At 40.2% G+C, this 24157-nt stretch overlaps 1 protein-coding gene across 5 annotated transcripts in view; it reads right to left on the bottom strand.

Moving 5' to 3' along the window:
- The window catches only part of ANKFN1 (ankyrin repeat and fibronectin type III domain containing 1), a 105081-nt gene that overhangs the window by 25465 nt on the left and 55459 nt on the right, over positions 1 to 24157 (bottom strand). For all 5 annotated transcript variants that reach the window (XM_039716454.1, XM_039716456.1, XM_039716459.1 and 2 more), the window contains 4 exons: positions 22557 to 22670; positions 8811 to 8908; positions 8118 to 8208; positions 4759 to 4866 (listed from right to left, as the gene is read on the bottom strand). In XM_039716454.1, the coding sequence (XP_039572388.1) occupies positions 4759 to 4866; positions 8118 to 8208; positions 8811 to 8908; positions 22557 to 22670 (411 nt within the window). The remainder of the gene's footprint in view (positions 1 to 4758; positions 4867 to 8117; positions 8209 to 8810; positions 8909 to 22556; positions 22671 to 24157) is intronic.

Genomic DNA, 24157 nt, shown 5'->3' with positions numbered 1-24157 from the left:
CTGGATTTGAAAGCAATGGGCATTTAACACTGTTTGGGTTTGGTTTTGGTTTTTGCAATGTCTGTGCTGTTTAATGCTTTTTCATGTGTAAGAGAAACAGCAGAAATACATTGAAAAATGGAATTAATTCTTCAGATATTTGCTGTGATATGAAAAGAAAGACAAAACAAGAAATGTCACTGTGAAAGTACATCTCACTTTTCCAGGAACTGACTGTTTATTTGGATGAGGCATGGATCCCCATTCAGACTGAAGTGTGAAACATTTTGAGGGACACCCTTCTCCAGTGGGAAAAAAAACAAAAACATGACTCATGAAGAGCCACTTGCTGAAAACTGCAGATCATCTGCTTAGGTGTTCTCAGAGTATTTCCCACTTACCTCTGGTGCAGAATAGGAGGTGCCTTTCTGTGTCTCCCCGGTGAGTTCTAATTTTGAATATTTGAAGAACATCTAAATTTGCTGTTTTCACAACCCCATCTGTGGAAGTGCTCGGCATATTTTAAATGCTGAATAAATTTGCACCATGATTGGCACATTGAAAGCCCCAGCAAGCAGACACATTGTTAGCAATAATTACTGCTCTGTGGAACAGTGAGTACAAAGAGAACAAGGTTCTGTTGTGGGTGAAATCATACAGTTTAGATGTATGACACTTATTAGATCATCAAATCCATTGTCTTTCCAGTGCAAACTTATTCTCCATGGCATATTCTCCAATGCACTCTTCATCTTAAACAGACTCATCCAAATCCATGACTATTCCTTTGTTTTCTTCTCCTTTGAAAAATGTTAATTTGTATTTCAATCCATATCTCCTCAGATAATGGTTATTTTACTGTGAACTTTTTCAGGATATTGCAGTAATGTAAACCAAATGCTGCATGAAAACTCCTGTCTTACTGTTTAATTCTTCCAAGGTTAAGATCAATTTAGGAATATAAATTTCATTCTAATTATTTTCTTCCGCATTCCCTCCATCTATACAGAGGGAATGGAGGAGGAAATTACTGAAGGCAAAGCAACATAATTTTGTACAAAACACCAAGAGACTGCAGCATTAAAATAAGAGGGCGCATTACAAGTGAAATGTATGTTATTGGTCTATTTAGTGGTTTGGGTTTAGTCCACAGCTTTGCAGAAGCCAACAGCAAAAGAATGAATGTAAAACTAGATGGAGATGGTAAACTCTCCTATATTGCTGTCTGCTTTTATGTTACAGTGTTGTGTTTGTAGAAGCCAGAAAACATGGAGCTGAGATTAGAGGATAATTTGGATCTGCAGGAAATGGAACTTTGTCTGTTACTTAATTAACTAATAAATAACATAGAGTAACCTTCATAGAAAAGCAGCAGTAGCAATACAGTAAGTTTATATTAACAAATGATACAGCGACTGAGCTGTGAGCTCTTTTAATAGAAGTTTGGGAGTGAGCACATAGCAGCCAAGCTGGGAGAATTTCCAGTGATTAGATTTAGATCAGAAGCATTCAAACCTGATCTGAAATAGGCAATTAAATAAAAAGGTGTATTTATGACATTGGCAGCCTTCTCTTTGAAGGTAGAGGGTGTATAAAGATTTCTTTGCATTTTTTAATGTAACTACAACCCATACTTAAAAGCAACCTATTGGAAGAATAAGAACCATCCCCTCAAACTTGTGTGCATCTGGGGTCTCTTCTTCAATTCTCAACCTGAACTTCTCAGTCTATAGCTTGGTTCTCAAATCCACTTTTCTATACTCTCACAAAGAATTATAATCTAAACATCTTAAATGCCTTGTGGAATCAGAGATCCCTCTCTTTGCTAAATGCAATTAAAACTATGTGTGCTGCTTGTGAATCAAATTAAAATGAGAATATTTTTATCTGACCTCTGACTTGTCTAGTAAAATACATTTCAACCGAATTTCAGAAGGAAAATATCTGGTAAGAATTCTACTGCAGAGTTAGGTTCCTTTCTTAATGAAGCGTCACACAATTACTTAATCTACTCTGAATTGTTTAGAAAGAAAGATCTAAAAGAAAAAAAAATACTTAAAAATATATTTGAAGTGTTGCCAGGACGTACAATTGTTGTAACTCAGTTATGATAGTCTGTAGCATGGAATTATAAAGACAAATGGATGACTGTTATTTGTAATCATCAGGGTTTTCCAGAAGATTAAACATATGAAAGCAAAGCTTCCTAAGTAATTCCCTAGGAGATTTCATCATATCACAGAGCAGGTTCAAAAGCAACAGCTGATCTAATTCCAAAAGCTCTTAAACTCACTGTACATTCCAGTGTATTCTTCCTGGTATTTTTGTAAGCTTGTTTTCTGCAGCGCCTGCAATGCAGAGCACAGGGCAAAAGGCAGAGCCTGAATGAACAGACTTGGGCAAAGATCTGCCTGGAATGTGGGCAATGTCCCCTCCCAGATCCCGCAGGAGCAGCAGCACACAACCTCATCCTCCAGCTCCTCTGGCTTCTGAGGCTTTTGCCTGCATTGTTCAGATAATCTCAGACCATTTAGATCGATTACTCTCAGTTTTTTCCACCTTCCTGCCACTTGTCCTGCCCTGTGAGCCAAGCAAGCAGCAGGAGCACATCCCCTGTGGGGCACTCGGGGTGCCTGGCACCAGCTCTGCTCCCAGCTCTGCTCCCACTGAGCTCTGGTTCTGCAGAGCCTGGTTCTGCTCTCACAGCTCACCAGCGCTGGGCCAGAGTCAAGGATCCTCCTCAAACAGCTGCTGTCCAGCTGTTTACTGACGGGGCAAACAGCGATCCCAAGGCTGGCAGTAATTGGAATGTGGTAAAGGGAATCATGGCAAAACCAGAAAAATGCCTGGGCAGGTCCTCAGCCTGTGTGCAAACAGCAGGGCCAGGCTGACTTCCACCCTGCCACCCACTTATGCTAATTTACATTATTAAGAATAGAGATCAAGCCTCTGTATTACATGAAGTGAAAGCTGTTTGGGGTTTTCTGAGAAGCTTATCTCAGATCCTTGATCAAACTCCTCAGATTCCACTGAGGTTGATAAATATCAGAAAAAAATTTCTGGGTCAAAGTTATGTCATAATTCTTACTTTTCCTGTAAACTTTGTTTTGATTCCTTATCAAATTAGTGAAATAAAAGGGATTAACATCATCACATATTTAAGGAAAGTTCCAAAGGTTCTCCTATGATGATACCATGCTGGTTTATCCAAAATATACTACTGTGTAATGCTGGTATTACAAGCAATTATGAGATTTTTATTTGGTTGGAGGCAAGGGTGTTGCTCAGGCTGACTCAGTGTGGTACTGCCCCATGTGAGGTCACACAGCCTTTCAGGCACAGAAGAAAATGTTCTGAGCTAAACATATTTTCTGTATTGTAATTTATAATTCAAGGAAAAGGTGTTAGGAAATCAACAATGAAGTGATCTTTGCTCAGTATTGAGACTGGGGTTAATTTCAGGAGCAGTGGAATTTTATAAGAAGCAGCCACTGGCGTCAGAATGTCAAAAGGAGGTATTTTCTGCATGTTTATAACTGCTTTTGTTCTGGGCTGCTATGTCAGTAAAACAATTTATACTAAGAATATTTTCAGATGTTCCATCACTTAGTCCCTGTTGACTGGAAAGGTGGCCTGAAAGAGCTGAGATAGGGACTAGCTCCAGAAAGGAAAAACTGTACCAGAAAAAACCCCTTCTTTAATAGCACAAAAAGCCATGTAAGAGATAGAATACATAATCTGTATTTTCAGTATCAAGACCACCTGCAAGTGATAATGTTTGCATGAATTTTAATTAGAGAAAAAACATTTTCTTGCAATATCTCCTTTCCAAGCATCATAGATGAATAGTTTAAGTTGCTATGGTTACAGTGGGATGTGTCAGACCATGGATCAGTGTGATGGTTACAAATTTGCATGTAAAGAACAAAGGCTGCATCTTTTCATTTCAGCCAGATGATTTTAGCTCAAAATATTTCTATGATTTTAAATCAGTTGATATAACTTGACATATCATTCATACTAGGTGAAGAAAAAATGAAAACTTCATGATAGTTTAACTTTTCTGTTTAAACTAAGTCCCTTTGCAATGAGGCATTATTCCAGTTAGAAGTTTATTTTAAGAAAATAAATAGTACTTTTCAACAACCCATATAGAACAGGAGTTTCTATATAGGCTCTAAAAAGAATGCCAAGATCTTGCCTTGGCTCTTGAGCTATTAAAGGCACAGTCTGTTTCTCATGAATGAAGATTGGCTGAGATTTGAACTCTCTCCTAGTTTTGTTCCATTCTGTTTTGAAATGTAGCAATCTTATCTTCCCATTGCATTGTGCAAGTATTTTTCATTATGGATTGGCATGCCATCCACTTAGTGTCTTCCATTTGGAGGCAGCCAATTCCTCCCTTTTGATCCAAACCAGTTGTTAACTGTCGAAAGTATTTCTTTATATAAAAGATAAAATAGCCTTCCTTAAAACATTTTAGTGGAATCCTGTGTGAAACTAATTTGTAGGGAAAAACAAATCAATAGGTGTGTAGGGTATGGAGGGAGACAGACTGTGCCTGTGTGTGTGCACATTGCAACCTTCAGATGTTTTCATCCAACTGATTTCAAGGGTTAAGAGCGAGATAGCGTGCTAAAGTGATTCCAGATGGGCCAATATTAATATCTTTCTTTTCCTGATGAATGAGAAGGTATGACCTAGTTAGAAAACTGCTAAAAATTGCAGGCGCCACCGAGGCTTTGGCTGGTGCCCTACCAGGCAGCTCTTCCTCCTTACCTCTGCAGTTGTGGTGCTGGTGAGCTGCTCGGACCTGCTGAAGGAGGCGTTCCAGGGCCTCTGTGTGTCCCCTGTGCCGAGGCTCTCTTCCACTGCAGTCTTTCCAGTCTATTCAACAAAGGAAATAAACAGAAATGGAACACAAAGGTGCAGGAGAGAGTCTAAAAATATTTTCTTGCCTCTGGTACTTCTCGTCTCTAGAGGAGTTTTGCATCTCGGCAGGCAGGAGTTGTTTCTAAGTCTGTTGTTCCTTGTACACTGAGGTTTCTTTGCCTTGTGCCAGCTGGGTGATTAATCATAATCATTATTAACAAAGAGCTCACAAGAAGCTGTGAGAAGCTCCTGTAGTGACTGACTTGACCATGTGTGTTTCTGTCCATGAATGGGCTCTGGTGCTGCAGTGAGGGCTGCTTTCAGCCTGTCCTGGCTAAGTCCCTCACCAAGGTCACACAATGCTCACTCCTGCTGGCACCAGGCGGCTCCACAACTTGCCTACAGTTCTGCAGGGCAGAGAATGAACATCTTCCTACCCCCAGAGCTTGCCCTGTAGCCAGAGAAATGTGCTTGGAATAAAATCACTTCTGGAGATGTGCTCCCAGCAGAGGCCTGAACAAATGCTGGCGGCTCCTGCCCTGGAGCCATGGGCTGCTCAGCATTGCACTCCTGAGGCAAAAACCTGCTGCGTTTGTCCCACACACATTCAACCTCCAACAGACTTTGTTTTCACTCACTTGCTGCTAATGAGAATCTCAGTCTACATTTTAAAAAACAAACTCATCAGAAATAGGAAGAAACGGGGTGTATCAGAAAGGAGCTCTTTAATTCCAGACTTGGCTATTTTCATACTTTGATTGTAATGAGAAAAGCTCATTGCACCCTTTTCCTGGCCCAAAGGAATGGTGGATCAAGGCATTAAGAGATCTGTCTGCACAGGAGACATGCTCCCATCTTGCTGGCACAGAGGCCGTGTATGTACTCGTAGCCACCAGCAGTTTGCTCACTCACTAAATATACAGATCCAGTTTCTAGTGCAAGTTTGGAGTCAAGCATTCCTTCCAATGGGCTCACTATGCCAGGGATATAAATACTTGTTTATTTACATTTAGTGTAGCAGCCAGAGTAAGCCCCATGAAAGGCTGGAAAGAGAAGACATTTGGTATCCTGATAGCCTGTGGGCAGTGTGACAGCCGCAGAGGGGCTGTCCTGTGTGCTCTGTGCTACTGCACACATCAGGGCCAGCTGCATTTACTGCTCTGTGCAGGGAAAATGTCCTCAGAGCTCCTGGGAGCAGCCAGGAGGGACCAGCTGCAACTCACCAGTCTCAAAGTGCTTTGGTGTTATCAGACTGGTAGAGTTTCAAACAACCTTGTGATTTCTCTGTCCTAGTGGTTTCCAACTTTTTGAACCTCCAGATTGCTGACTGCCTTGAAAATGACACAGAAACCAAACCAGCTTCCATCATTGTCCATCACTCACCTGATAATGAGTAAACCTAGAAATATTTCTGTCTACTGGGATTTCACAGAGAAGCTGCACAGTGCTGACCACCACTTTACAGGCTGCTGCTGTGTGTGGGGTAAGTGGCAAATGCTCCCTGTCACCACACAGAGACACATCCCCAAGAGTGTCACCAGCCTTTGATGCTCTGGGATTGGACTGGACCAGCGTCAGGCCCTGAAGATTTCCTTTCCCCTGCATATTCTCATGGCTGCTGTTACAGACAACTCTGTAGATCATTAATGTATTCCCATTTCAATTTTAGCTCAGGGCCATATTTTGTTATGCAGCATTGGTGTAATGTCAGCTTGCCAAGCACAAATCAGCTTTTCAAAACCAGTGGTGAATGCAGTCGTGAATAGGGAAGCTCTGACCTCAGTAACTGCAATGGTAAATAACATCTTGTCTCTCTAATGTGAGTATTACTTAATGAAAAGGTTTGCATTTAGGTTCTGCTGGTCTTACTGGAAAGCTTAAGCATGTGGCCCTAAACCCAGCAATTACAGAACTTTCTGTACTATTAGCACCCAAGATACTGTACAAGGGGAATGAACAGAATTCTCTCCATGGCTTTTGTGCTGATCCACTGAAATCTGCAGGAAGATCTCCTTCACACCCCAAAACTTTGGAACATAATGTCAGATTTCAGAAGGTTAATAGCAGGGGACTATAAAAAGCGAATAGAATGCAATATGCTGAAAGCAAAATTCACATCATACAAAGCTGCAGTCTTAAATACCACCTGTCTTGCCAGGAGTGCTCCTTCTTTGGGGATATTTGGCTGAATAACTGGCAGCTACTGTGAAAGAATCTGTCCCCCAGCTGATGTAAATTTTGGGTTTCTGGGGCCAAGTCCTGTGTAGTTACACCTGGCTATAGTCAAGGTAATTGCACATCACCAAGTTATTCAGTAATCCACAGTAGATTTTTTTCCCATGACTGTAGCTCATTTTTGTTCTCAAGCAGAATATTTCTTTAGCCTAGTTCTGGTATTGTTCTGGAGAAAACACAAGAAAAAAATTCAAGCAAAATGGGACAATGGTAATGTAAAAGTCTTATTTATCCAACCCTCTCCATTATGACTACTGAGAGTAGGTACAGCTTGTTACATTTTTTCACATTAGCATGCAAGGTTATTAAATTGCTACATTAGCCTGATAAAAACTAGTGTTAATGCAATAAAAAGAGAAGTCCCACTTTACTGCAGTAATCAATACAAGGGGAGCTGTAATACACTGAGCCAGTTTGGCAGGGAACACTGAGTCTGGAAAAGCAACTAACAATACAACGTGATTACAATAGATTAAAAATTACAAATGACAACTCATAGCCCTAATGAAGTTTGAGGAGACATGTCAGAGATTGAAAAAGGAACATTTTCTTTTTGACATTTCTGCAACATTTACAGGCGACATCCTACCACCATGTGTGTCCACACTGGAGTATTTTATGTACAGGATGCTGTAAGAGTGGTCCAGTGAATGGGATCTATAATGCTACAAGGTAAAGCATAAAAGTACATGAGATACTTGTGTTTTGCTTCTAGCAGTTTAGAATCAGCTTTTAATCCATTAATGTACTGAAAAATGAAGTTCCATGTATCAGAACTCTCCTAAGAGAAATTAAGATTAAAATATTCCTAATTTTTTAAAGTGTTCATGACTAGAAAATAATTTTCTGTCAAATGACTGGAGAAGAATAAAAGGTGAGACATAAATATACATAAATTATTATTTTGCCTAATTTCTGGGGGTTGGAAGGAGTTGAGTTTTATTATTTATTTCACTCCTAGATGGCATGACAATTACATTGTGAACTCCATCATCACTAAGCAAACTGGAGGCCAGACCAACCCAACCTACTTGAAGGAGAAGCATATTCAGGAGTAGATTTGCATGGAGGTCCCCATCCTCTCATGTTGTATGCTGAGACACGGATATAATATCTCTGGCCCTGCAAATGGAAACAACTGGAGTCAGAACTATCACTGGATTCAAAATCTTGGCTGTAACAACTGCAAAGCAGTTCCTCACAAAGATTTTTCTTTCAGCTTAAATAGCTTTAATAATTTAAATGCACCATGATAAATTGAAACATACTGCAAAGATTTGAGGACAAGGTTTGAGACCCAATTCTGTTTGGTGTAAAATAGATACACAAGGACAAATAGCAAAAATGAGAATGACTGCATCAACATGTACATTTCTGGAAGAAGGAGAAGAGAAAGAGTTGTTATTTGAGGTACTGGTCGTCAGAGTCAGTTGAGATTTCTCAAGAGCCTTTGATCTGCACTGATTATCCTATGATCCAGAAAACAGCAGCTTTTGCTCCAGTCTGTCCCAATTTCTCCTGAGAATGATAACTCAAAAATTGCTTATATTCATTTTTGACTTTTGGATTATGGTTACCAGACATATCATGCTCAACCACTGGAACATGCTGCTACAAGAAAGGCTCTGCAGTGATTTCCAAGGGGTGCTGATGCAAATTCTCATGTCTTTGTATCACTGTGGGGACTGGGCCATGAAGGTCTAAATGAGTCCTCTGGAACTCACCGTCCTGAGTCCTGTGATGGAGCACCTCAAAGAGTGAAGATTATCCATGATTATTTCACCAGCCAAAGGAGAAAAGTCTTCTGAAGAGCTCCATTGCACTAGAAACAAATAGCGGGAGAAAATCAAGTCAGGTTCCAGTCCAAGCAAAGAAGCCAAAGGACTTGAATCAGTCACAGGTTAACTTTTCTCCTAGCAGTTTTTCAGTCCATGTGGGTACTAGAAGTCCTGTTTAACAGTAATGTATAGCAAATACACAGTGATTAAATTACTTTGAGTCACCATTGTCCTCATTTAAGCAATTTCCTTAGAAAGACAGAGAAGCAGTTAAAAAAAAAAAAAGAAAAAAAAAAAGAAAAGATGGTGAAGGAATTGGACCTGTTAATGCCATTTGGCAGTTTATACATCCTAACCAACAAAAAGCATTGGATTTGCACTGACTTACTTTTGATTTCCACAGGTGGGCATGGGCAGAGAGTCCTTTTGGCTTCTCAGGCCCACAAAGTACCCTTGGCTAATTGGGATAGAAATATTCTCCTTGGACCAGACACTCACTGGAGCTCCTGGTTGGTTTCAGTAGTTCTGGCTCTCCTGGCCAGGCCTACTGCTGCTCTGGTCACTGCAGAGCTCCAGCAGGACCTGGTAAGCTGAATCCACTTTCAGAGGGATTTGAGTGCTGCTGGGCTGACAGACCCCTCCCAAATTTCCTTCAGCCCAAATTGTGATGGGCACCTTCACCAAAGTGCTCCTGTCACCCCTGTTCCTGCTGAGCTCAGGGGTCATGGAATCAGCAGTTCTGCTGTCCATACTCTTCCTCAGTACTTGAAAAAAAATTATTGTGCACATAAAATAGTATTGAGCAGACCAAGAAATACTACTGGGTGATTTTGAAAAAAGAATATGTGCAAGTGAGGAACAGATGGCTGCAGGCAGGAAACCAGCTTTTTTTCTTAAATTATTCCTTATTAATGAGAGGTGTCATCCTCTTTAAATCTGGAGTCATACCTCTGGGATTTAGTGACCTGTACCTTCAGATTCAAACTTCCAGGAAAATCTATCAAAATCTCAGTGAAATTAATCTCTTGAATTATTCTACAGTAGAAACTGGGAAATCTCATTAATTTCCTGGATTTACACCACAGAATTCAATATAAAGCTTTCCTTTCTTTTGTGAAATCTACTAATGGAATAGTTTTTACACACCTTATTTGTATATTAATTAGTATTGGAGTTGATAATTTAGAATGGATCAGAGGATATAGGTATTCTAATTTCAGCATATGGAATTTTCATCTTCTGGCAGTGTCATACTGGTATTTTCATGTTAAAGGAAAACTGCTTCAGAGAATTTCTTGTTCAGCATATATAACATTTAACTGCCAACACATTTTTCTGAAACAGCCAAGTATCAATAGCACAACTCATTTTTCCCTTCTTCCCTAATCGTTCCTTTTCTATGATTGCACTTTGTTTCTATAATTGCACAGCATGCTCTGCAACATTTCTGTGTTTGCTGCAATGAAAAGAAGATTGGTTTTTTTTATTCTCATTGAATTTTTTCACCATGTATTTTTCTAGTTTTCCACGGGTTTTAAATACCCAATTACTGCCACCCTTAGTGGAAGCTATCTCTGCACATTAGTAGGAAAATGTAGAGACTGTTGCAGTACTGTATTGTAGGGTTTTGTTGACAGTTTAATTATAGGAATGCTTAAAAGCAACATTGAACTTGATGGCCTGTCAGGGTTTCCATTGTAAACCGTGATTTTCAAGGTTTCTAACTCCACTCGCTTTAAATCGCTGCAGACACTGTACACATGCTGCAGACTTAGACATGTTTTCTGTTTTCCAGAAGGAGAAACCCCGTTCAGACTGCTGAACATGTTGTCAACAGGCTTGCAGTCACTTCAGACACCAGTCAGAATCCATTTTCAAGGATTCATGTCAAGCAAGACAGTGTCACTCAGACAGATTCTGCCAGCAAATCCTTCACTGGAATCCCCAGGAGTGCCCCAGTGTCCTGCTGCAAGAGAGGGGCAGTGGCTGGGCCACACTTCGGGCAGCACAAAGCACAAACCAAGGATGAGAGAAGTAGCTCTAAGCAGCTTTTCATCTTCCCAAATTTTTAACTGTTCCATGGACTGGAGGCTGCCCAGACATGACTTGGTACTTTGAGAGTCATATTTAAATTTGGGTAGCTTACACAAACAAACATTGCAGCCCTGTCCTTGATGTGGGTCCCCTTCCACTTGCATTTGGAATTTAGAGGAGTGCTCCCAACATTTCAAGATGCTGGCACACTGTCTGAAGAGGAGTTAACGCCTTAATCTGAGCAGGATTGCAATCCTGCCTGTCTGCAAGCCTGTGACCAGCAGGAACACCACAACACTGTGACTAGCATGGCAGCTTGTTCTCAGAAATAATCAAAGACTGCTGAGTTCAGGGAGAGACGCTGAGTTTCCAGGGGGAGAATGGGCTGACATGATCCTCAAAGCCATCCCAGGAGCAGCAGGGAAGTTTGAGAGGTTTTGCGACAGTAAATCACAGGGCTTTGCTCTGATCTCCCAGGGCAAGCTGCTGCCCCAGCTCGTGTCAGTGAGCCCCTGAGTGCTGAGTGACACTGGGATGTCCCAGCCCCTCGAGGGACAGCAGCTGCCTTGGGACAGTGTCCCAGTGTCCCAGTGTCCCAGGGATTGTCCTGCCAAGAGCTGCTGGGTGCACCCTGGGTGCCCCATGGTCCCCCCACCATCCCACCCTTCCCTGGCTGCCAGGCTGAGCCTGTGCTCAGCTGTGCCTCTCCTTATGCAGCCAGCAATGCCAGCATTTTGCTTTCTACTTAGCTTAGCCAGTGGTGGCTGAGCCCCATGGAATTGAAACATAGGAATTGATATTTGCCTGTGGATCAGGTTATGGTTATCATGGTTGAGAACCCTCTTTTTAAAGGATATTTGCCTAACAAGATGGTGTATCCAAAGTTACTCAAAACTTAATTTTCAAATATATTTATTTTAAAACCTCACTTTTGCAAAAAAAACCATCCCCCAGTTTCAATAAAAATTTCCATAACTGAAAAATAAATATTTTTTCAACAGCTCTGTTGGAATAGTGCCTTCTTTTCCCCCTCATTTCAAAGTATATCTGTCATAAAGAAACTCAAAACAAGTTTTGGAATTTTCTTGCTTACTTATAATTTTAACAAACTTTTTTCCTCCCATGATTTTACTGACTCAAGTGAGAAGATGACATGATACAGCTTTAAAGAAATGCAAATCGATGGAAATAATTTATCACTTAGGTTTATATCTCCTGCTCTGCATTGCCAGTTTTCAGCTCTCTACTGTAATGGTCATCTAAAAATAATACATAATATTCTGTTATATTGATTCACTGGGCTAGAAACCTCCTAAGAGGACATGGATACCAGTTTTCCTATTTAATAGAAGTGAAAATGAGGTAAGGAGGGGTAGAGCGCCTTGTTCAGTCAACAGGCCCCAAAACAAGGGCAGAATCCATATCCCAGGCCGGTGTTGCTCCCACTGCCTGGCCTTGTGGGATGTCTGCAGCTCCTCCTGGTACCAACACAAAGCCACTCATGGTCTCACCCTGCTGAAGGATCTGGACCTAAAAATTATCTAATTTGTGCATGAGCAACCCATCATGAAGATTTAGCTAAATCTTTGCTTCCTTTGTGAAAGGGAGAGTGCTAGGAGAGAGCAAACAGAAATTACCAACCATTTGTGTCACACTGAAGTCCTTGGGACTTTAAGAAGGGACAAAAGGCTGCCTCACCTCAGCATGTAAATGCTGAATTATAAACATGCTCAAGTATAGAAAGCTGAGGATGAAGAGGGTCCTTTATAAGAGCCCAGGAACAGGAGCTGGTCTTGTAGACTGCACCAACTGTGCTGTAAAGGACCTGAAAGCTGTTGGGTGAATTAAGGATGGAGCATGTTCCAGTCCTGTTCTGAACACCCCAAAGGGCTGCTTTGTTGTGAACGCTGAATGTCTTTGCTGTTGCGGCTTTCCATCTGACACTTCATGTTATGTCAGAGCAGGGCTTTTTTGTGTGTTTAATATATTGGTGACTATGTGTTTTAATGAAGGTGCCCTGTATTCCAGAGCTAGCAAATGCACGATGTGTTGCTGCGGTCGCCAAGATAAGTAGTAATTTTTAAATAAACAGCAGTATAAACAGTTACATAAAACTCATGTAAATTGCTGGCACATAATTTTAGACTGGCTTAAGTTATGTAACTTACTTGTGGCCAAGTTTTTTTTCTAGGTTTTTTTTTTTTTTAAATACTCAATTCACGCACTTTAAAATAAAGGGAGAAGTTTATTTTCACCTGTTTCTTTTACACTCACAGTCCTTCTGTTATACTGAGCATGCCTTTAATAGCTTCTCAGAGAGACAGGCAGACAGATAAAGGGCAAAGGGAAGACAAAAAACACCTCCTGACCCTATTGTAGATTCATTCAGGAAAGCACCTTCCCTTGAGTCAAGTAAATAGCCTGAGCCACAGTAGAATTTGTTTCTTGTCTTGACATTTGTTTTGCCTTGCACTTATATTACTGAATTCTGAGTACATTAATTAGATTGAGGGACAGGAGTTCTGTTGCTGCTTGTTGGGGTCTGCAGAGTAGTGTACGGAGCTGGAATTCTGGATTTTATTCCTGACTTGCTGAGTGACCTTGGGCAGTGCATTCTGTCACTCAAGCTTTTAAGGCAGGCTTGAGCAGCAAAGGTTCTGTCTCCTTCCCCTCCTCCCGTGTCCGGGGCCTGGGCTGATGGTGGTCTTATCTTGTGTTCCCAACGGACTCCAAACAAATAATTGTGTTATTTATTAACTTCCTTTGAAATAGAATACAGACAGAGAGCACCACCAGAAACCACTTCACGCCATCTTTTTCTGCTTGCTGATCTTGAAAAAATTTTAATGATTTACTCTCATAATGCCTTAGCAGCTGGATTTAAAGACATTAAACTCTGCCATTTATATGAATAAAATCAGGATGAAGGACCCTAAACAAATATTTATCAAACAAGTGAAGAGACCTGAACATTAGTGAAAAGCAGGAATCTGTTGGCATAGAGATCTCTGATGGAGAACATTGTTTGCAGTATTTGGTCAGCTCCTCCTTGCTGTTTTCAGCTGTTGTCTCCAGCCTGATTTAGGAAAGGAACCCAATTTTTTCAGATTTTCAGTTCAGGCTGTGTTCATGCCTTTCTCATGTTTGGAAATCCTCCAAGAAATTATAGGAGAAAGACAAGTCATACCAGCTGGAGGGACTACTGACAGCATAATGCTTCCATTAGGAAAAAACAAATGTTTGGCACTGAGCAGTTTGTGCAAACACAGAAGTTAAAACACAGTCATGGCCTGGGACTTGGATTTCTAGGTACAGCTTAAATTAAAACCTGAGCTCTAAACTTCTCTAAACATGAGTGTTCATTATTTTGGATCTTATCTATAATTTCAGTTATTTCTGTAAACTTATTCAAGGCTCTTTGTACTGGGTTAGTAGAAATATCAGTAAAGCTGAAGAGGAATGAAAAAAGATGCAAAAAACCCAGCTCTGTGCCTACCTGAGGCAAAAAAGTCACTGCTGTGGTGTGGTGGGTAAGAGCTGCAGGGGGATTTAAGGGCCTCAGCAGAATGAGACAGAGCAGTGCAAGACAGTACCAAAAAAAGCATATCTAGACTATTCCTAGAGAGCACATCTTCATTTGCAACTTCCATGGCTATAAATCTTCACATTACTTATTGCAGAGATTTTTTTCTTTTAATAATCAAATACTTTATTTGCAGTAAATCTTCTTCCCAACAGCTCTGGGCTCCTTTGCATTTTACGCCTGCTAATAATAACCAATGATGTTAAATAACCTTTCTTGTGGCCCTGTTTCTGGATGTTCCTTTGACCCAGGCCAGAATACTCTATTTTATGTCTTGACATTTATGGGAACCATTATGACAGCAGGCTGGGTGCCAAAGACACATCTTTGCTTGATCATGGTTTCATGACTAGTTCATCTTAAAGCAAATCTGCATTATATAAATGATTTATAAGATACTATTTTTACTGAATTTTAATAAAATTCTCACCAAGAGAATATAAAAAAAAATTGATCTTTTTTCTCAAGTATTTGATTAGCGTTTTCTAAATCCCAGCAATTCTCTATCTGTTTGCAATAAGGCCAGCTATTCCAGTACAAGAAGGAATTTTTTTCCTCTGTTAGTGAAAATGACATTTCTTACTAACATTTTATAAATAACTAAGAAAATGTGCCATGTGGGTGCACATGCAGCCTTCCAATGTGGGCCAGTGGTTAGAAAGCTACAATGGATTACAATAACAGCCAAGATTTGTTTCTCAGCCCTGAAATGACAAACATACGCCACTGTGGCCATGGAAGGAAAAGTGGGAGAGAACATGTGTTAGAACTGTGAGAGTGGATTGAAGAATAAATGGGGTTCTTATGCAGAGGCTTCACATCCTGGAAAAGCTTGGCTTGGATTCTGCAAGCTTCCCCTCCCAGTGGGAGCGTTGCTCTCCCGTGCTCTGTGCAGCCAGAGCCGCGGGGAAGCCGCCGCGCGCGATCGTCGGCACAAAGCGCACACGGGCAGGCTCAGCTTCGGCCCAAAACACGACATTAAAATTGAATTATTAATCAGCAGCTGGGAAAACGCACACAAAAAAGTAATCTATCACAATGCAGGAGGCAAAGCAGAGCACTGCAAAGTGTGGGGAACAAAGGGAGGAAATGCTCAGGGGCTGATTCAAGGAATCTGTTTAATGACATTCCACTCCTTGTCCTCTAGCTCCTCTGTGATATGAAGAGGGACTTTGCTGCATAGACATTAATTAACCATATTTAAGGCTTTTATTTCTTTATAAAATAATCTCTACAGTAACTTAAAGAGCTTTCACCTTCCCTAGAAATGCAGACAGGTGTGGCAGGCAAACCTGCCTTGATTTGGGGAGATTTTACTTAATTTAATTAATTGCCAATTAACACAATTTTTCAATAATTAATTCAAAGTGAGAGGAAGTAAATATAATTACAAAAACATCTAAGTGAACACCTTCCCACCATCTTTTCTGGACTGAACTTAGTACACTTGTCCTCCCACTCACCTACTGTCAGCTTCCTTTATCTCTGTTGGGGCTTTCACTCATTGCTGGGTTTTCCATCACACTGAGACATGGCCAGGCCAGCTGTGAGCAGCACATGGCTTGTCCTGACCTCCTCCCACTCCTCAGATGCCCCTGGCTACTGCAAACTGCCCTCCATGTCCATCACTGTGCTCAGGAGTGAGCCAAGTGGGTGCTCAGGTGTGGGTTAAGAAGGAGCTCATGGGGGAACCAGCTGGGTGTTCATTAGTAAATTAACTGGGTTCTTGTGCACAAACTGATGGGGTGTTCATGCCTGAACTAACTGGGCACCCGTGCATGGAAGCAGGAAACCCTGCAGTTTATGCTCAATACACGAGGTAGGAACTTGCAGCAGGTCCCAAGCTGGTTCCAAATTTACAGACAGGCATCAGTTCTGGGGGTCAGATCTGATTACTAGAACAGGATCAGGTTTTGGGCTGGGCAGGCCTTGGCACATAAGGCCTTTGGTGCTTTTCAATGGTCCAAGAAAGTCCATGATGGGCCAGAGAAGACTTAAGATGAAGCTATGAGCAGGGAAACTTTGCCATAAACCCTATGAAGACATTCTGGTTTTGTTTAAATCTTCAGTGAGTCTTCATTCCCAAATCCATTAATCAAAATATCTGCTAAATCATTGACCTCCTTCAAGACAGAAGCTGAAAGTCTTGAGTCCCAGTCCTGCCACTGACTACAAGGAATTCACCTCTTCTGAGCCATACCTATGAAATAGAAGCTGTAACAGCCACATACAAACAATTAAAAAACCCCCAAACACTCAATAATTTTGGTAAGTCAAAGCGAATGTAAAAGGCAAAGCAGTGTCTAAAATTCAACAGCATTATGATACGAGCCTTTTTCTTCAGAAATGAAGGCAGACAAAAGCAGAGACTGTGTGTCTGGGTTTTCTCATAGCTATTCATCCTGAGCTGCTGTTCAAAATCCTTATAAAGCACAAAGCAGGAGGAAAGAATGATTCAGCTGAGTAACTGGTGTTTGATTAGCTACATTAGTTAATTACACCATCACTTAATAAGTGATTCATGTTCAAAGGTGATTTTAAATACATAACAAACTCAAATAATAGTAGGTCTTAAATTTTATGTTAAGTCCAGCACATACTACAGACATTGAGAGGAGCTAGAAATAGAAAGGTTTGTTTTAACTTTTATACATTTCTGTACTGGCTAGGCATAAAAATAGAAGTCAAATTGCACAGTCCTGTTAGCTACCAAAATGTAATGTGCAAATAAAGCGCCTGGGAGACCTAATAAAATGCCATAAATGAACTACTGTAAAAAATATCAGACCACACCTATTCAGCAGGATAAATTCAAATGTCTTACAAAGAAATGTATTCTCTTTTCTTTTTATGGAGCAAGAACTGTTTTGAAAAAAGAGAGAATGAATTTCAAAATATACAAAGAAACTTTGAATAATAAGTGGAAAGGGTTCAAGACCAAGTGCAGAATGCTGCTCAGTTCCTCTATGGACTGGACCAGAATCAAGCAGTGACACAGCATCTACTTTAGAGACACAGAGGTATTATTATTAAAGTGCTTTGTTTTCTTAAGACTCGCTTCCACAAGCATTCATTTCCAGGGTTCTTCTACAAGTCAAAGAAAGCACAGGCTTGCTGCTTTCCACTCTGACACTGCTGTGGGAGCAGATCGTTGCCACCAAAGTGGAGAAAGATATATATAGAAATGAATATAGAGATATAGCAATATATCTGTATATTTAGGTCTTTGAGGATCACTGCAGGGAGCCTGCTATGGAATAAATCCAAATTTGGGCAAACATGTAAGGCCAGCTTTTGATAAACATATCAAACACATAATTAAAAAATGTGGTATCTGCTGTTTTGTATGTGATCATGGGGACAAGCAGAAGCCCACACAAAACGATGAGATTATTTGGTTGTGAAAGGATTACCCCCAAGATTAAAACATGCAGAATCAGACAAAATTTATAGATCAGTCCTGGTAAAGTCCTGGAGGTTCTTCACATTGAAATCTTTAATGTAAATTTTCCTTGGTGAGAAGCCAGCTGAGAATCCCAGATCCCTGTTTCTTTGGAGCTCAGGTGTCACACAGGCCCAGGCTCCTCACTCCTGAGCACAGGTGCTGATCCTGAGAGCAAAGGCAGCTCCCCCACCCTTTACTGAGACTCCCAGTGACAACAGTGAATTGTACTGGTCTGTTCTGGGCTGGAACTGACCCTTTTCGTGCAGCTGTGTGACACCAGCATCCTGGGGCTACTGCATATCCAGCCAGGACTGAAACAGAGACTCCAAGATAATCATTCTCATGCAAAAAAAATTCTGAAAGGGATCACAAAGTGCTTTGCAAGAAAGGAGGCAGGGAACCACCTTTTCTCAAAATTTAAGCAAAACATGACTCTTTCTTTCCTGATCTAAGCCAACCTGTTTTGTTCTGTGTTGTGTTTTAAAGAGCTACACTGACTGAAAATAAAAATCTTCTCTCTGTCCAAAAGAAATCCTGGAAGGCAGCTGGGAAGTTCTAACAAACATGGAATACTCTGCTAAAAGACCAAACTAAACAAAAAGGTAACAAGGGCTAAAGTGGCCCAGACAGCTCAGCATCACTATCTGGAAAATAACTTGGCATTCACAGCTACAACCAAACAGAGAAGATTAGCTTTGTTTGCTACATCAAACATGTCTTTCTTCCTCTCTCTTCAAACATAAATAGTTCCAGGCTCTAAAATAAATTAGCTCAACTTGGGTTATACAAGCTGTTTCATTTTTTTTCTTCAAAAGGGAATATAGATGTTTGTTTAAAAATTGTAAATAAAATATAAACCGAGATCTTTCATTGCATGGTGATCCTTTCCAGTAGGTAGTATCAGCACTATGTCCATTTTTCTTCCTTATCCTATACTTTGGTATCACAGCATTATTATGGCTACTTCTCATGGGGAAAAAATCATGCAGTAAGAGGAGGCTTATCTATACTTATTCACAGTAAAAGTAAAATAATCATCAGATTTAAAATCCACAGAAAATAAATGCAACAAAATTACTTAGCATTACTTCTAATTTTTTTCTTTGAAAAAACCTTCTTTCTTTATGTGTATGTGTTGTGTGGAACATGCAAACCCAAAAAAGCTGGTTAGTGAAAGACAATAGTTCTTAGAGCCCAGTAAGCACTTGCTGCCCATCTCTAGTGGGATGTTCCAGGCTGTCTGAGTGCTGATTATGCTGCTGTGGGATGTTTTTTATCGAGGTGGCTGAAGTGCTGCAGCTCTGGGATAACAAAACCTCCTGCAGTACCAGTGTGGTGGTGTAAACAGAAAGCTCTCCCTGGCTTCAAACTGTGGCAAGATGTTTTGTATGTTAACGTGGAACGTTTTGATTGTGTTTTCAAAGATGTAAAACTAAAGCAGGTCCTAAGTACTTCCATGGTGGGATGTGAAGTTTGGCTCTAGGGCACAATTAGCCAAGGGTTTTTTTCCCCTCAATATTACAGTGATGCTTCACATCCTTCCTAAAACTGGCTGGGATGAGGTGTCTCTGGCTTGGAGTCTTTCTTAGCATGGAGCAGATTATTACTTTTATTATTGATTTATGCCATGCCTGTCTGCTTCCAGCCTCAAAACACTTTACTAAGTTACAATATACTTAGGAATCATTTCACGTCAGCCACCACCACGCTGCAGCCTTCTCCAGAGGGAAACTGAAGGGAGCCATTAGGATGGTGCCTGCAACATTAAACAACAATCCAGGAGAGGAAGTAAAGAATACTCTGGCTCCTTAAAGCAATGGCTGAACAGAATGCAGCCACTGAGCTGCCATCCAGCTGGGACACCAAAGTCAATACCCATTCACCGTGTGTGGTTAAAATTAAATCTCCTAATGAAGTGAGATGGTTTTAGTGGTTAGAGAGTGAGTGCAAAGTATTATTCTCCTGTATGATTATTTGTAAGTTATACAGCTAACAAGGGAAAAGATCACACACAGGAAAACAGCAGACAGTTAGATAATGTTCCAAGCCCAGTTTCTAAAAGACATTTGGGCAAATAAAGCTTTGGGGAAAAAAAAAAAAAAGAAAAAAAAAGAAAAAAGAGGAAAAAGAAAGATGACACGGAACAAATTGAATTGGCAGTTTTTCACTGTTTTTAGGGAACCAAACTAAGCTGAACAGAATTGATGTCAGTTTTTATTCCCTATAGTTCAGGTCCAGAGAAAAGAATATTATTAGTTTCTGTTAATGAGCAGGTATTCCCTAAACACTGGTGCAAATGCTCCTGAATTTTAATTTGCTTAGAAAAAGAAATGGTAAAGTATTGAGGGAAAAAAACCACCACATTAACAGCATTTAAAAAAGAAATTTGTTTTGTTTTGTTCCTGAATTAGCAAAATGCTTCGGAGGTTTATATATCTGACTGAAAAGATCCTCACACTTTGTTATCAAGCTCTCCTTTCAGGGCTAGTAATTGCTAGCTGGTTCTAATCATTCTTGCAAGTGATCATTTGAAAGGTTCGTTTTATGACCCCTCAAAGTAGCACAAAGAATCTCACTCCATAATGTAATAAACAATTCTACAACCAGTGCTTAATTAATTCCTGAAAGTCACCAAAAGGAGCTATTAATGATCTTTCTTTTTATCTAACCATAAATATACAAGTCTCCTGGGACAAAGGATTAAAAAAGAATATTCTGGCAAGACTAACTGTCAACTTGATAAAGCATAAAATGATCATGAGTGAGGGTAATTCAAAATACAAGGCAGTGCTACCTGGTCTGATCAGAAAGTTAGGTCAGGTTGGATTAAATTTCTCTGAATGCTGTGTTTATCAAAAACAGGACACCACTGACATGGTACAAACCAGACTCAATCCAAATGAATACCCAAGAGAAAAGTACTGCAACCTCCACAAAATTATTTTTAAAAATTAGCTCTGTTTGGGATTTAGATTTCCTGTGAACATACCAAGAATCATTATAATTAAAGGGTGGAAAATGTTTCAGGGATATTTAAAATACAACTATTACGAAGAACAGTCTGATATTTTCTAGAGAACTTTGGTGTTTTAGGAGCCCAAGTATTGTTTTCACAAGTAAATCAGGCAGTGGGAAGCTCTTAAATGAAATTTAGTTTCCTGGCAACACAACCCATTGCTGAAAATTAGATTTAGGCTTCTAAAGGGCTTTGATGTTTTTGGAAATCACACTTCCTGCAGCACTGCACAGCTGACTAGGTGTAATACATTAATTTGCCTTCTACTGAGGCTATCAGGGCATTATCACTTTGATGGCCTCAGTAGTGTCTGGGAGGTTGGGATTTTTTTTTTTTTTCATAGAATGCAAAAAATTATTTTGCTGGACATAGCCAGTGATGAGTGGAATCCGTGACCAGAAGCAGGAGGAGGAAGGAAAGAGATAATGTACCTTTTCCAAAATAAGCTCCTGTAGTGCTTTGGGAGCTTGTGCTGGTGCCAGTGCAGCCTGTGCACTGCCTGTCCCACCTTTGGAAAGGCTCCCTGAGCTGCTGGGCCCTCGAGGGATGGAGTCTTTCTGAATCTCTCCTCTTGAAACCATCCCTGGGACACCCCCCATGGAAACATGAAACAGACTTCCCACCACACAGCCAGGACAGAGCTGCCTGTGAGGATGGAAACTTTAGGTTTAGGCTCCTCTGAAAGGAGTTTTCAATGACTAATACAAAGAAACAGCAGGAAGCATGGAGGGAGAAACTGGGAGAAATAACTTAGAGGACTTTCAGGCTCCCACTCCTTGAATCCCCTGGGCAGGGCCAGGGAGGCTTCAGATCCCCAGTCCTTGCCCTGTGGGAGGATTCATGCCCCCTCTGGAAGCTGAAGGCTGTGGATTGCGGTGCTGAACGCTGAAGAACTTACTGTTCCAAAGATTGTAGAAAACCTGAAAGTTCCTTTAAACAGGAAATTTTAAAAAATCGCATTTTTGTTCTAATCTTCAATAAAACTTGCTTTTTTTTTCGTAATGTTGGAATTTCCTGTGGAACAGAAATTCTGTTTTAAAACCATCTCTATTCAACAGGGCTATTCAGATGGAAGCATTTTCTTATTCATTCCACTTTGCAACTAACTGGTGCCACCCCAAATGTATCACTCTTCCAAGAATGATGTGGCAGCCCTGGAATAGCTAATTAATTGGGCTGTATGATGCCTGTGCCAGAAGTTTCAGCTTCCAGAGGCATTCCTTTAAGGAATGGTGGTGTGGGTTTGGCTTTTACAAGGATACACATGGTTTCAGGAGCCCACAGGCACCAAAAGTTAGTTTGTGTTTTGTAACTGCTCATCTCAACCCAGTCATTGAGCTGATGCCTTAACCACAGTGAGTCAAGCAAACTTCTTCAAAGCACTCATGGAGAAAGCTTTTGGTTAATTTATTTTTCTTTTTTTTTAAATAAAATTTTTGTCCTTGGGTAATCTTTCAAGAAAATTCCACTTCTATGCCTGTTTACTGGGAAAATAATTACATTTAAACACTACTTGCATCATAATATAACCTCTTGTAGATAAATAGCTTTGCCACTTAGCCCTCAATTTTTTGTACATTGTTAAGGGGAATGAAAGGTGTCTAAATCCAGTACCTTTATACTTGGTCACCACAGCTGAGTTGACACTGAGGGGTTCTTGGAAGGTGACAGTGAGTGATGTGCTGCTCGTTACCATGAGACAGACATTGGTTGGCGCCTCGGGGGCTCCTGGGAGAGAAGAGAAAACATCAGCTCTTCAGCACAACAAATCCTATTCAAACAATGTTCCTGAGTCTTCAAAGAACCCACTGAAAATCACCCTGCAATTGTGAGCTTTGGGTTGTAGGTGTTTGTTTTCTGCCTTTTGAGCATTTTAATTAGTGACCCTACTAACAATATCCTGCAGACACCATTTGTTTCTATCATGGTTTTTGGCTCCTTTTTGGTTAAAAATATCTTCCTGCATATATGTAACCCAATAAAACAGATCCATGCTAATTATGTCAATGAAAAGCCCCTATAAATCTCTTGGGGTGGATAAGAGGAGAGGGAAAGGACAAAACCACAAAGAGCTAATGAAACCTTGATGGTTTCACTAACAAATTCAAATTTATCAAAAACCAGAAAACATTTTTATGTTATTGGGATTCAAAAATTGCAAATTCCACAGTTGTTTTTGGTGTAATATTTCCAAAATACAATTGAGGTCTAAGATTTTTGTTTACAAAAAGAAAAGAAAAAAAAGAAAGCTTAATTTGCAGAATATCAATCAGACTCAATTCAGAAATCAAACACAAAAATGTCATGACTTACTGCTGGGATTGATTTAAAAAGTCAGTATATTAACTTTCACTATTTCTGTATTTCCTGTATTTAGTATCTAAGAGAAGGAGCACTACATCTGTCTTGAAGAAATAACATACAATAAGTTTGTGAAAATTATTTGTGAGTACATTTATATAAAGGTGGTTTAAAAATGTTAATGGAATTATTGTATTTCATCACATATGATACAGCTAATAGATCCATGTGTCTAGAAAAAATTCAGGACTGTTTACTTCTTCATTGGGGCCCAAATTCCATTTAATTTGGATACAGACTCACTTGTACAACTGCTTAAAGTGACTCAATTTGTGGCTGTGGTGATGAAATGCCTACCAAGATTAAGATTAGTGCTTATCAAAGTTAAGGTTACATTTTCACAATACTTATGTGCAAAATGAAATTTCACTGTTTTATCAAATATTTAGAACAATCCCATTCCAAAATAGTAAGTTCTTCTGAAAAGTAACCAAATTACAACAGAGAAAAGGCCAATGTCTCCATCCTTCTTCCTGCCTATTCATATGTTGTTTTGCAGCATCCCATTTTAAATTCTGAACATGCTAAATGAGATCCAGGAGTAGATGTGGAAAGAGATAAGCAGGGCAGAATCATTGCATCCTGAATGAAGAGCTGGGATGTTGGATGTTGTATTAATTTTATGCAGCTTAAGGAGCCATGTGCTTGTTTCTTTCAGATATTTGGTCCTTTATTGTTCTAACACCCATTTTCTTCTCCCTCCTGGAAAGGCCATTTCACCTTTGTGCCTCAGTTTCCCCATCCCAACCTCCTCCAGCTCCCACTCTCAGCAGTGCCATGAGGATCAGCATCTTTGGAGAGGGTTCTCAGCTGCAGATTCCTGCCTGGAATTTTGCTGTTCCCTGTACTTGGTG

The sequence above is a fragment of the Passer montanus genome, unplaced genomic scaffold, assembly GCF_014805655.1.
Source record: "Passer montanus isolate IOZ18808 unplaced genomic scaffold, ASM1480565v1 scaffold35, whole genome shotgun sequence".
In the NCBI taxonomy this organism is placed as follows: Eukaryota; Metazoa; Chordata; class Aves; order Passeriformes; family Passeridae; genus Passer; species Passer montanus.
This window is presented reverse-complemented; position numbering and strand designations above follow the sequence as displayed.